The sequence below is a fragment of the Sarcophilus harrisii genome, chromosome 3 (assembly GCF_902635505.1).
Source record: "Sarcophilus harrisii chromosome 3, mSarHar1.11, whole genome shotgun sequence".
NCBI classification, from domain to species: Eukaryota; Metazoa; Chordata; class Mammalia; order Dasyuromorphia; family Dasyuridae; genus Sarcophilus; species Sarcophilus harrisii.
Window position 1 is genome coordinate 283,963,394 of NC_045428.1, and position 13,796 is coordinate 283,977,189.

Sequence of the window (13,796 nt, forward strand, 5' to 3'; positions counted from 1 at the left end):
ACTCAAATCTTCGGAGCAAAAAGAAAAAAAAAGTGTATTTCTGGGGAAGGGATGGTTCTCTTCCATGTAATTTTTGTCTGTGTTTATGTTTTTGTGCAGAATGTCTTTGTCATGTCTGTTCTGTGAGCTAAGATTTGTTAAAAAGAGAAAGGCCGGCTTTCCTGTAGACTCAAACTCAAAGTTGGAACTGCAGGAAAGTCTATTGAGAGTGATGATTGGGGAATTTGGCAATTGGTCATTTCAATGCAAATTAAGACAACTCTAAGATACCACTACACACCTATCAGATTGGCTAAGATGACAGGAAAAAATAATGATGATTGTTGGAGGGGATGCGGGAAAACTGGGACATTGATGCATTGTTGGTGGAGTTGTGAACGAATCCAACCATTCTGGAGAGTAGTTTGGAACTATGCTCAAAAAGTTATCAAACTGTGCATACCCTTTGATCCAGCAGGGTTACTACTGGGATTATATCCCAAAGAGATTATAAAGAAGGGAAAGGGACCTGTATGTGCACGAATGTTTGTGGCAGCCCTTTTTGTAGTGGCTAGAAACTGGAAACTGAATGGATGTCCATCAGTTGGAGAATGGCTGAATAAATTGTGGTATATGAAAATTATGGAATATTACTGTTCTGTAAGAAATGACCAACAGGATGATTTCAGAAAGGCCTGGAGAGACTTACACGAACTGATGCTGAGTGAAATGAGCAGGACCAGGAGATCATTATATACTTCAACAACAATACTATAAGATGACCAGTTCTGATGGACCTGGCCATCCTCAGCAATGAGATCAACCAAATCATTTCCAATGGAGCAGTAATGAACTGAACCAGCTACGCCCAGAGAAAGAACTCTGGGTGAAGACTATTGAATTCCCAATCCCTATATTTATGCCCACCTGCATTTTTGATTTCCTTCACAAGCTAATTGTACAATATGTCAGAGTCTGATTCTTTTTGTACAGCAAAATAACGGTTTGGTCATATATACTTATTGTGTATCTAATTTATATTTTAATGCACTTAACATCTACTGGTCACCCTGCCATCTGGGGGAGGGAGTGGGGGGTAAGAGGTGAAAAATTGGAACAAGAGGTTTGGCAATTGTTAATGCTGTAAAGTTACCCATGTATATATCCTGTAAATAAAAGGCTATTTAAAAAAAAAAAATGGTCATTTCAAGATTTCAAAGTAATTCAATTAAATTGGGGCCTCCTGGAGGAGGATAGTGCATACATTAATGATAATCTCTTTCTTCCCCTTCTGCAGGAGGGACATGAGGGACCAGAGGGAGAGAAAAAAACTATGCTCAATCAGTTTAGTGAAATTGGTTACCTGAGATACGATAGCAAAAGAAGTTTTATTATTGGGAATTTAAAGCTGTATTTGATTTGATTTTAAATTAAAATATAGATTATTAAAAACAAAGTTTTGGTAGCTTACCTTAGGGGAGGTCACATTTATATCCCCCTAATTAGATGGTATGTTGCTTTCTAGAAGTATATTGGGCAATTTGTAAAATTATGAGTTATGCCTTAAAATTTTGTCAGCTCTGCTGGATATATGTATAAGTTGTATGAAATTTTGTCCAAAGTTACTGTGAATCTTAAAGTTTAAAAAAATGATTTAAAGAGAAGGGACAAAAAAGATTGATTTGCAAAAGCAATTAATAATTTAAATGTAGCATCTAGTTAAAAGGGTTATTGGTTTGGGAGCATGTTAGAGAAAGGGAGAGAGTATGTTAGAGAAGGGGAGAGTATCGGGAGGAGAGAGATGGGACAGGGGAAGAGATGGTGTGAGAAAAAGAGAAAGAAAGAGGACAATGGCTTGTTAGAAATAGGGGAGAAGAGTTAGATTGAACAGAAAGTTCCTAGTGGAACTTGCCATTTGCCAGGAGAAAGGAGACATCCTATGAAGCAGAGGCCTGTCTGGGAGAAATGCCATGTGGAGTTTGGGGGGGGGGAGAAGGATAAGAGGACCCGTTAGGTGACAATCTAATTTCCCCCTCTCCCCTCCACTAGGTTTGGTGCAACTTTTTTTTTGTTGTTGTTTGTTTGTTTTTAAACAAACTGCAGCTCTTTGGAGTTCCCCTCCCCCTTGCTGGTTGAAACATTAATTGCTTATACTGTTTAAAGCAATAGCCTACATTTACATGGTGTTAATAACTGAATGTTTTATTTTTATTTTTCAAGTCTATAGCTGTTCTAAGAGCTATATAGCTCAGTTGGAACTGTAAGTTTTCTGAAAGAGATTTATTTCTATGATAACAAATGTGATTTATAATTTTCTTGAAGTATCCAGAGCAGAATTTTAATCTGATTTGATAAATTGATAGAGCTATTTCCAAAAAGTTTATAGGGAGTCCTCAATTGGAGGAAGTTGACCACATTTTTTTTTTTTTTAAGAATGAAGAAACTGTTAATTCTGATAAGGTTCTTTTATGTGAAATTAAGATATTCTATATTCTGAGTTTTAATTGATTGTACTGTCATCTTAAAGTTGTACCCATTATTTAAAGGGACTCTGAGCATAATAGTTTTTGCCTTTGTCCCTTTGAATATGTTTTTGTTATGGACAATATGCAATTTAGAATTTTTCTATGTACTGGACATTTTAAAAACAAAATGATTTATATAATGTTGAACTTAACCATCTACTTAGCTATGAAAAATAAGCTATCATTCTTATTGTAATCCTTGAGAGCTAGATTCATCTGAAGCTTTGATTAATGAGAATTGCTATTGGAGATAAAATCTCTTAGGACTGCAGCTGATATTTATTTGAAGTTTTAAATTCAGGTATAACTGTCTGATCATCAAGCCAATGATCTACCATCTAAAGGGAATATGCCACAAGCTCAGAAGAAATTGTTACAGGTAGAAGTTTGTCTGGAAATGAATGAGAAGGACGATCTTGGCCTCTGCTTAAGCTAGGATACTTCTGACTCAATTTCCCAGTGGTGTTCTTTGAATGAGAATCCACCTGATTATTTCGGAGTCTGGCATAAGATGGAATTGTTAAAATTAGGACAGTTACTTGAAGTAAGACTGCATTAAGGATGCTTTATCCTGTATGTTTTGAAAGACCAGTTTTGATATTTAAATCATGTCCCTGATTTTTCCTCTTATAACAAATTTCTGTAATCAAAGCAAGTGGCCAGTGGAAGACATTGTATGTTGATGGAAGGTGGGGCTAAGTCTTAGGGGTCCTCTGGAATGCTATCCCAGACCTGCTTACTTTTCAAAGATCTATACTGCATTTTTCATGTTTTGTATGATCATGGGAGCTATATGGAAAAGAAAAGGGATTTTTGACAGCCAAAAAATTCCCCATTCAGTATGTAGGGAAAACAATTACTGCTAGTTGTCCATGGATCTAGAGAAGTTTCTGTTGTTTCCTAAAAGAAGGGGAATTCACTTCAGATGAAGGGAAGCAGGCTTACAGATTAGCTGCCTGTTTGCCCCTGACCATGGCACCTTTAATTCCCCAACTCTTGACTCCTGCATTTCCTCATATAGTTCCCAGGCAAGTAAATTCTGAAAAGACTGTTAAAAGGGCCTGCACATGTGCCCCTTGCAGGGACTTCAAACTGCTTTAAGTTTTGTTAACACCTGTAGTAATTGGGTAAAAGCCTTTCCCTGTAAGGCTCTAGGCAGGGGTCCTCAAACTATGCGCGGGTCAGATATGGCAGCTGAGGACGTTTAACCCCCTCACCCAAGGCTATGAAGTTTCTTTATTTAAAGTCCCACAAAACAAAGTTTTTGTTTTACTATAGTCTGGCCCTCCAACAGTCTGAGGGACAGTGACCTGGCCCCCTATTTAAAAAGTTTGAGGACCCCTGCTCTAGGGTTTTTGCTGAGAGAGATCATACTCACTAAAGGGCACATGTTCTACCCACTGCATCTACTCCTTTGAGGGAACAAAAGAAAGACTTTTGGGAAAACATTCTTTGATATTTATCTTAGGAAAAGCTGTTTGAATGAAAGGCATTTATGATAGCCTCTTCTCCCTGCCCCAGCCTTCCTTTGGGTGGGGTTTCTGGTTCCTGTACCTAGTAACCTCCATATTAACTCCACTTTTGTTTATTCTTTCTCTTTTGCTCATATTTAGTCCTTGTATTTTTAATCTACTTATGAGAATTGCTTATGCGCTTAGAGTAATTCAGGATTTAGCTGAGTTTAGGAGTAGCTAAAGTGGTTCCTGAAAGCTTCTAATGATGTGGGGGTGTTGGTTCTAAATGAAACAAGAGGGTGGTACAGTTAGTACTGAAGAGGGACCCGCCTGAGGGCCCAGGTCACAGAGATGCCCTAGTGGGAGATGTATATACCTCAGGACTGGAGTAAGAAATCTTCAAATAGATGAAAGAGAGACTGAATGAGACTGATGGGATGAAGTTTTCTCAGTTTGAGACTAAGTCACATGATCTCTATGCCCAGGCCTTGAACCCTGGGATGCAGAAAGTTAGTGAAGTTACAGGAAGTGATGTGATTTGTGGGAAGCAGACAACATTGGTGACCATTGGTCAAGGTTGGTTACGTCCTTTTAGTCTATTCGATGAAAAGGCTTGGATCCTTTTCTAATTACCCCCCCCCCCCCAAGCTTGAAGCTGATCAGGTTCCAAAAGCACATGATGGGCATTGGGATGGCTCCCAGGTGTGTCTGGGCCTCTCCCTGAGGGGATTAAATAAATGCTTTCTCTTTGTACCTGAAGATGTCTCTGATTAGTTAATTTGGGAAGGGGGTCTAGCACCCATCCCACACATCTTTTAAAAACACACACACACACACACACACACACACACACACACACACACACACACACACTAAGCCTACTCAGCTGGATCCCAAAGCAAAGTTGATTTAATATTAGAATTATTAATGATGATGATTATTATTAATAACAGCATTTACATAGTGCTTACTATGAGCCAGACACTATGCTAAGAAATTTACAAATAAGATATTTCATTTGATCTTCTCAACAAACCCCAGGAGGTAGCTATTATTATCTTCATTTTACAGCTGAGGAAACTGAGAAAAAAGAGGTTAAATGGCTTACCCAGGATCATATAACTAGTAAGTATTTGGGTAGGGTGTGAACTCACATCTTCCTGATTTCAGCCCATTGCTCTATGAGTTGCACCACCAGAAATGTCTTTATTGGCATAGTTTTATATTTCCTGGCACTTCACATTTTTTTTTAGCTATTATTTAATGACTATAATAAAATCTGGTGCTAATGCTCTAATCTAGTTATAAAGGTTAGGACAAAAAAAAATACCTATTTGAGGTTGTTCTCTTCAATAATGGTAATATCACTATATTAATCGTAAAGCAGTCCAAGGTAAAATTATTTTGGGAATACTAGATTAGATTATCACTTCAATTTTTCTACAGCTCTGAAATGGAAAGATTCCCTACATACATGCTGAATACAGATTAAATCAATAGACCAAAGTATTGAAGGTCATATCCAATCGATTAATCAGTAGGATAATTCATTTAGACATGAAACAAACTTCTCCAGAGCTAGCATCTCTCCCAACCCCAAGAAACAAAAAACAATCCAGAAAAATAAAACACCATAATATCAGATAAAGTACACCAAGGTGTTAACATTATATTACAGTAGACAATGTACTGTTCCCTTAAGGTCTGTTGCTCAATTAGGTTCTGCTCACAGTTCTAAAGAAAAGCTGCAACTATGAGAGACTTTTTCAAGGTTTTATTCTTTAGAGTTCTGAAACAACTGTTGTAGAGTTTGTAATAAAGGGCAGAAATGTGTTGTATGATTACGAGACAAGTATAAGTTATCTGACTGTACTGTGAGACTAGTTGGAGGTATTGAACAGCTGTATTTTGAACTGATTCATTTAATACTATAATTGACGTTAATGGATAATAGTACTATAATTGATATTAAGGATTAAGTAGCTGAGCAGAGATTGTTGTTTTTGTCCTTTGTTCTTGAAGAAGACCACGTATCAGGGAGATGATGCCGTGACATACAAGTGAATTGAATTTGTGAGGGAGAGCTGTGCAAGGTCACCTGCCTCACTTTCCCCTCAAGAGCCATTTGGATCTAGTGGCCAGATATAGATCAAGACAATTGGAGCTGAGCAGAGGAAAAGACTAGAGGCAAAGAATTATGAAAATCAATCAGTGGATCAAGTAGTTTGGCAATGGAAGTACCTTATAATCAGTCATCAAAGAACATACATCATTAAGAACTTATAAGAAAGCCATACTCATCAGGGAACTTTTATCTGTGATTCTTGAGAAAGAAAGAAGACATTAATCTTCAGATCCAGAGTTCTAAATTACTCTGACTGTGTGGATTTTACTCACTCGTGTGCCCCTTTGACAAGCTTCTGTGTGTGTCCTACAGGCAAGGCCCTGAGTACATTGGTGGAAGAGTGTGACTTATATATATGGACTGAGACAAATAGATCACTATGTATATATATCTCATGCATTTATATTAACACGAGTCCTTATGTTATTTCTTTTGCTTTATTACATATTATTATGTTTTAATATCTAAAAGCATCATTGTGAGTTGCTTGTTGTATAAAAATGCATCAATAAGGGTTCAAGCTCAAGTGCTAAAGTTATTAGTAGAAAGAGTATTATCTTTGTAAAAGCTCTTAGGGAATTTGAATGTAAATAGGTGGCAGTCCTTCTCTGGAAACCTCAATCTGCAACTGAGCAGGCTGGAGTAAGTGAGGACAAATAGTTACCCATACACCCATGTAAGAGGCATGAGGTACTAGAGTTGGGGTGTACACCTCATGTAATCCTATAATACGTTACATGAAAATAATGAGAATAATTTTTGAAAAACAATTTCATGGCTTTACAATTATATCATGCAATCTCATTTAACAACTGACTAAAGGACAATGAATTGTTTTACTCCACCCCTGAAAACTGCACTAATGAGCTAAAATCATATCACCATCCATTTTACTGGACATTTGTCTTTTTTTTATTTATAAATCAAGATTAATAATATGTTTTGCAAAGAGCTATGGGGGGGGGGGAGGGGGAACCCAGTGGTTACTCTTAGAGACTAGATAATCAATTTTATATTAGCTCATAGCCACTGTTACTAGCTAAGTTTTCTTACTGTCAAGGGAAGGAAATGTGCCTAGCCATTGATAAAGGAAAGAAATATCCATATTTGCAATTGTAAGGCTTGTCAATGGAAAATCAAAGCAATTCTCTGAAGAACATTCTTAACACCTCTAAAACTTTTCAAATACAAAATCAGTTAAATATAATAACAAAAAGCTACTAAATAGTATTCTGTACACTTTGTCCTTTGGACTCAAAAGAATGTTAAAAGGGAGTATTATAAAGAAATCTGGAAGGACTTCAGGACTTTTAGAATAAAAAGCATGAGAAATGTCTTGAGTTATTAAAAAAAAAACTGCTAGTTTCCACATAACTGTAGTAGAGAACTATATGCATGTACAAGAAACACATACAAATCTGCTAGGTTTCATTAAATTAAAAAAAAAAATCGACATGATTTTGAATTTAATATGATAAGCTAATTTTTTTTTCATTCTACTATTTGAAAACATATTACAGGTAAGTCACTGAAGAATACAAAGATGGATACAAAGTAGTTACAGACCAGTGGGAAAAGTACGGTGGGTCTTCACCCAAATATAGATAATGGTGCATAAACTAATAACTGATAAAAATCCTTTTGTGATTAAATTAGAAGGTATTTATTTCTCTTTTCCACTAAGAAAGGAGAAACATAGATCAAACAGATTTCAGTTACTTAGAGGTTACTCCTCAATTCTCACATGTTAACTACACATCATATATTGTCAATGCTTTCTGAATGCAGACTCCATTACAGGGAGAGAGCTCTCGGTATTCCATGGTTTCACCAGACAGATTAAGATCTAATAATGATACTGGGATGTCATGAGGAAGAAAATTTAGAAATGGTCTATTTTGATCATAACAGGGAAGAAATAGGAACAGAATGAAATTAGAAAGATGAAGACAGGATTTTAGATCAATTGTAAAGAAAACATTTCTAATAATTAGATCCATTTCAAAGGGACATTTAGAGCAAAGTCTACTTGTTGGAGATCTCATTGAGGTGACTCCTATTTAGATATGAGTTGAATTAGATAGCATTTATTTGAAGTCCATTTCAATTCTAGGGCTCTGTAATTAAAATAGTATTTGTATAATCTTCTGACCAAATTTCTATGAAAAATATATTACAAGTTTTCAACCTTGCATTTCTAAGACATAGTATCACCATATGGCAAAGTGGGCCAGAAGATTATTCTCCATGATTTAGGATGGTGGAAAAAACATTAGAAAAACAGTTAAAAGACCTAGGTTCAAATTTTGGTTCTGCCTGTAACTTGCTATGTGATCATGGATTTTACTTATGTGCCCTGGTTTCCTATAATGATGGGTACCTAGAATATTTTCCAGGGTTCTTCCTTTTAGTTCTAAGTCTGTGTTATTCTTAATTCCTTTCCCCCATTGCTAATCTCAGAATATCCAGGGATGATTTATATTTAATCCAATTTTCTCATTTTACTGAAAAGGAAACAAGCCAAAAGCTTTTAAGGGCTTTACACAGAGAGTAAGTGGAACATATAAGATTCAAATGTGAATCTTCTGGCTCCAAATTCATTGTTCTTTTTAGGATACAGCATTACTCCTTTAGTCTTAAAGTTTCATAATCATTGTCCCCAAATGACTATAAAATGTGGGGCAGAGGTTGGTAGTTTCTCCTATTCAAATAACACAACAGAGTTAAAAAGAGTCTGAAAAGTGAAAGTACTTTAACACAGGATCTATGATTTTGCTGGGGTAGGTGACTTCTTTCACTGACGCATCACATCAGTGCAGACTTTTATAACTTAATAAATAGCTTCCAAGATCTAAGAGCAATATAAAAATATATTGCTGAAAATTTCATTTCCATGATACCATGATGCTGTTGATCCCTCTTTGCATTTGGCAAGGATGGTCCACAGACAAAACACTACTAGGCCTATAACACAAAAAAAGCACTAAAAAAAGCCATTACTACAATTTGTAATCAACTCACCTGAAGCTGAAGGAAGCTGATCATAGTCTTGAGATATCCTGTTTGTTTTGACATTTTCACTTGTTAATCTCCGAGCAGGAGGCATAGGTACTAAGCCATTTGCTGGATCAAAAAAGGGATCTTTAAAATAAATACAAAATTCTAATGAAAAACAATGAAATAATCGTTTTGTTTACTAACCTTCCCCTCTCCCCAACTCACTAAAAGTTTATAATCTTTAAAAAAACCCAATTAGTCCAGGCTTGAAAAGCTTTAAGAAAACTAATTAGGAACACTAATAAACACTATTCTATATGCTCACTCATTCCTCCCTCAGGAGATATTCTCAATATTGACTATTGATGGGATATACTTATACTTAATCTCTGTTAATTAGCCATAAGCTATATAAAGGTAGAAATGTAACTTTTAAAATCTAGCACTATAACTTGGCATTGAGCTATAAAGACTGGGTGATAGACTCAGGCTCCCTCGTACTTACATATAAACTGAACTTATCAGAAACTCTGCTACTCTTCCTGTAAAGTGTTGATTATAAAATCTGATTCTGTCTAACTTTGATGGTTAAAGTTGGGGGTAACAAGAAAAGGAAAACTGGATGGAATTACTGAATGTTATAAATTGGAGATTCTAGATTTCATTGGTTTTTAGCATAGGGAAAAGCCTCAGAAATGATGTAAATCCACTCATTTTATAAAGAAGAAAAATGCAAAGTAGGGAAGCAAACTTCTTACTCAAAAATCTCTTAGTCAGCAGAAGCAACTTTAGAACCCAGTAATCTTGATTCCACGCCCAGAGTCCCATTTACTATATACCCTTCTGCCTCTGAGTTTTATTACTTTAAACTTTGTACAGATATTGGAACCAACAATTAAAAATGTAGTTTCCAGGATAAGTCCTTTCAGATCAACTTTAAAGTTCTCTCTTTTGAGCTTCTGTGAGAACAACTAAATTCATTTACTCTCAAGTTATTTTGTTGAAAATAAAACATCAGTTATCACATATGTAAGCGTTTTCTATTTAAGAAGTTTGAGCTTGAATCCTCAGTGCTTTTATGTTTTGCTATCAACTATATACCATTCAAAGATGAGTGAGAATAGAAATAAAAGATAAGCTTTCTTTCTAGTAAACCAATTTTCTATCTTTGGGAAAAGTACTAAATAGAAGATTTGCCTATTTTAATATGAAGACCCAGGAGTTCTGTAAATAAACAAATTAAGATATAGGTTTTCAAAATCCCACCTTCCCAAATATTTAAAATGTTGTTGGAGAACTCTGAAATAATTTGATAAAAAGCATGTTGTGATAAAAAACTATTGGAGTTCAATTTAGGTATTCTTCTAAAATGTGTTTGCCTCATTATAGTACATCATAAATAACTGTATTAAAAATGGCTTTTTTCAGTGCTCCAGTGTTCTTGGATTTGGTGTTTATTTATTCAGACTTAAGGAAAAATATGTTCAGATTACAAGTCCTTGCCAATATATATCAATGCCCCATTAAAATCTTTTACTAATATATCATTAATTGCCATCAGAAGTCCTACAATTGTTGTAGTGTTGATTTACTCCCACCACTCATCCAATTCAAAACCCATTTCTAGATGCAATGACTTTTGCATCTTGCTAAGGCAGAAGCTGTACACATGGCTAATAAATTGAGTCTTATGCCTGGAAGAGTTCATATTATTGCCCAGTACTTAGTACTCAAGCCTTAAAAGACAAGAACACATATATAACTCAATTAGCAATGCAGACTTGAGTCTAATATTATCAGTTAATAGCAAGACCTTCATTTATATAATGCTAAAATGTACAAAACAAGCACTTTGCCTATATTTTCTTGTTTTGCTTTGTAATGTTATGTGTATCATTATCCTCATTTTATACATAAGGAAACTCAGGCTCCAAAAAGGGACAAGCCTTTTCTAATGACCACAGAACTAGTCAAGGCAGAGAGATAAGATTCAAATCCAGATTCTGCTGATTCTGTGTGTAGAACTTTTTTTTTTTTTTGCCATACTGCATGACCCCACTGATATAGAATAGCTGAAGAACAGCAAATTCTTAAAATATATTTTCTAATTTGTAATCTTGAAGTAAAATAAAATAGAAACAATGACCATCTTTGATACAATGTAGTGCAAATGGTAGACATTTAAATGTTTGCTGAACAGATTATTGTACCACATGATGAATTTAATAATATGGAAAGCAATTTGTACAGATATTATTTGTTGTAAATTATAATTTAATATTTCCTGTAAAACAGGAAATTTGCTATTTCTTATAAATCACTATATATATATATATATATATATATATATATATATACACATACACACATACATATATGTCTTCTAAATATCTACTAAATGTCTTCTTATATTATCAAGAAAGTGTGTGTGTATATATATGTCTTCTTATATTATCAAGAAAGTGTATACGTATATCATACATATATATAGATATACATATACACTTTCTTGATAATATAAGAAGACATTTAGTAAAAGTAAAACATTGATATGGAAAGATATGATATTTATAAATAACTGAACCATGAAAGGTTCTACTAGATAGAACCTTATAATTATAAAGCTTTTTTGAAGAAATTGTCAAAGCATTCCTGCAATAGACAGGTTACTATTTCAAGGAGCAATGGCTATGCTTCTACTGGAAGATTTCTATAAGAGAATAATGGGATATAACATAAGACAGGTAGCTAGGGATCAGGTTTTGGAGGGTCTTGAAATCCAGGAAAGCATTCTTGTGTTTTCTTCATATATTAACACTATCTTTCTTTTGGACCTACTCTATATTTTGTCTGTCTCTTTAGACTAGCTTTAAATCCTATTCTAAAACTATAATCCTATGAGATGGAATAAGAAAAAAAATCACACTGCAAACTAAAAATGATAAAACAAAATATCAATGGACTCAGTTTTTTTTTTTTTTAAAGACAAACACAACTAGTTTACTATGGAGTTAAAGGTTACTATGTTTATTAAGGTTACATAATTTACTATGGAGTTAAAGGACAGCAAGTTTACCAACAAGATAACTGAAAAGCAGAACACAGTTACTCAGTGTTGCTTAGGAGAGAAGGATAAGATGCTAAGGGGAACTCATGCTTGGAATTTAAATTGATGGGAGAAGATATTACAAGAGAGACAACTGTTCAGGCTGAATAGAGCATCAAGCATTAAGCACTTAATAAATAATCTCTCTCTACCTTCTTCCTTTCCTTTCTTCTTCCTTTTTCCCTATCTCCCTTCTCCCTGTGAAGATAGTACAACTGTGCTTCTAGTGTGGATTTCCCAAAAGAACATTATTGGCAAAATCTAGGCCTATAAATGGGGTAAAAATGATTGAGTCCAAGGGGTTCAAACTGAGTAAACTGATCCTAAAGTTTCAAATTTTTCAATCTTCTACACAGAAGATAAAGCTATAGAATATGAACTTATATTTAAAATTATAAATAAGATTGTGAATGAACATAACAACAATGCATGTGGAAATCAATATTATTATGAAAAATTGCTTTGATATTTTCCTGTAATAAAAAGAACTAAAGTTTTGTCAAGGTCATATGAATTGATAAATAGCAGTCATGACTTGACTTCTGAATCCATACCTTAACCCTTAGCTGTTGTTTATTCTTCATCTTTAATGAACTTTTATGATGAATTATGATGGATGGAGAGGTACAATTATACACACAAGATGTCATGTAATATTAAAATCTTGTTTGAGTGTCTGTTAAAACTTTCTGTTCTATAGAAAAGATGGAATCTTCAAACACTAAGGCAGGTTTATTTGTTTGTTTGTTTTTTGCTGAGGCAAATCAAGGGATCACACAGCTAGGAAGTGTTAAGTGTCTGAGGCTAGATTTGAACTCAAGTCCTCCTGACTTCAGGGCTAGTGCTCTATCCACTATGCAACCTAGCTGCTCCACTAAGGCAGTTTTTAAAAGAAGTCATTCTAATCATTCATCTAAGCACCTAGATCATACCAAGATTTACCCAGCATTGATGTATTATAATGTAATATAATAATATAATAATGTAATATAATATAATAACCTGACATTTGATCAGGTCCATATAAGGTGACAAATAAATATTTACTCAATGAATGCTTGCAGATTGAACCAGTAATTCTGGGGAGGAGGAACAAACTAAAAAACCAAAAACCAAGCAACCTTAAGAAGAAACTACTCTCTCCCCAACTCCCGTCTGTTTAGGGAAAAGAGCATGTGTGGCTTAAGTATGTTATTCGTAGTGTCACACACCACATAATCCACCCCGCCCCCTTTCCCTTTTAATTAGCTGTGGTGGTTGTTTTTAAGTAACTTGCCCATGATCACAAAGCTAGTCAATGTCTGAAGCCAAATTTGAACTCAGGAATGAATCTTTCTAACTCCAGCACTCTATCTGATGCACCATAATGGCTGCTGGGTTTTTTTTTTTTGTTTTTTTTTTTTTTACTACAGCTACAAAAAAGAAACAAGAACTTTTAAGTCACAAGTTTTTTAAAGGAAATCTTATATTGTTCTTCTCAAACAATCTAAGCAGAATGAAATTCCCAATCATGGTGAGGACATGTAAGTTCCTCCCATGCTAACTTCTGAAAACAATAATACCTTAACTGAAGTTGCTGAGAGATGATCTGAATTGAGGAACATGAGATT

At 34.7% G+C, this 13,796-nt stretch overlaps 1 protein-coding gene across 4 annotated transcripts in view; it reads right to left on the reverse strand.

Moving 5' to 3' along the window:
- CBLB (Cbl proto-oncogene B) overlaps positions 1 to 13,796 on the reverse strand; it is a 217,524-nt gene that overhangs the window by 15,426 nt on the left and 188,302 nt on the right. For all 4 annotated transcript variants that reach the window (XM_012544469.3, XM_023498954.2, XM_023498952.2 and 1 more), the window contains one exon: positions 9,105 to 9,224. In XM_012544469.3, coding sequence (XP_012399923.1) covers positions 9,105 to 9,224 — 120 coding nt within the window. The remainder of the gene's footprint in view (positions 1 to 9,104; positions 9,225 to 13,796) is intronic.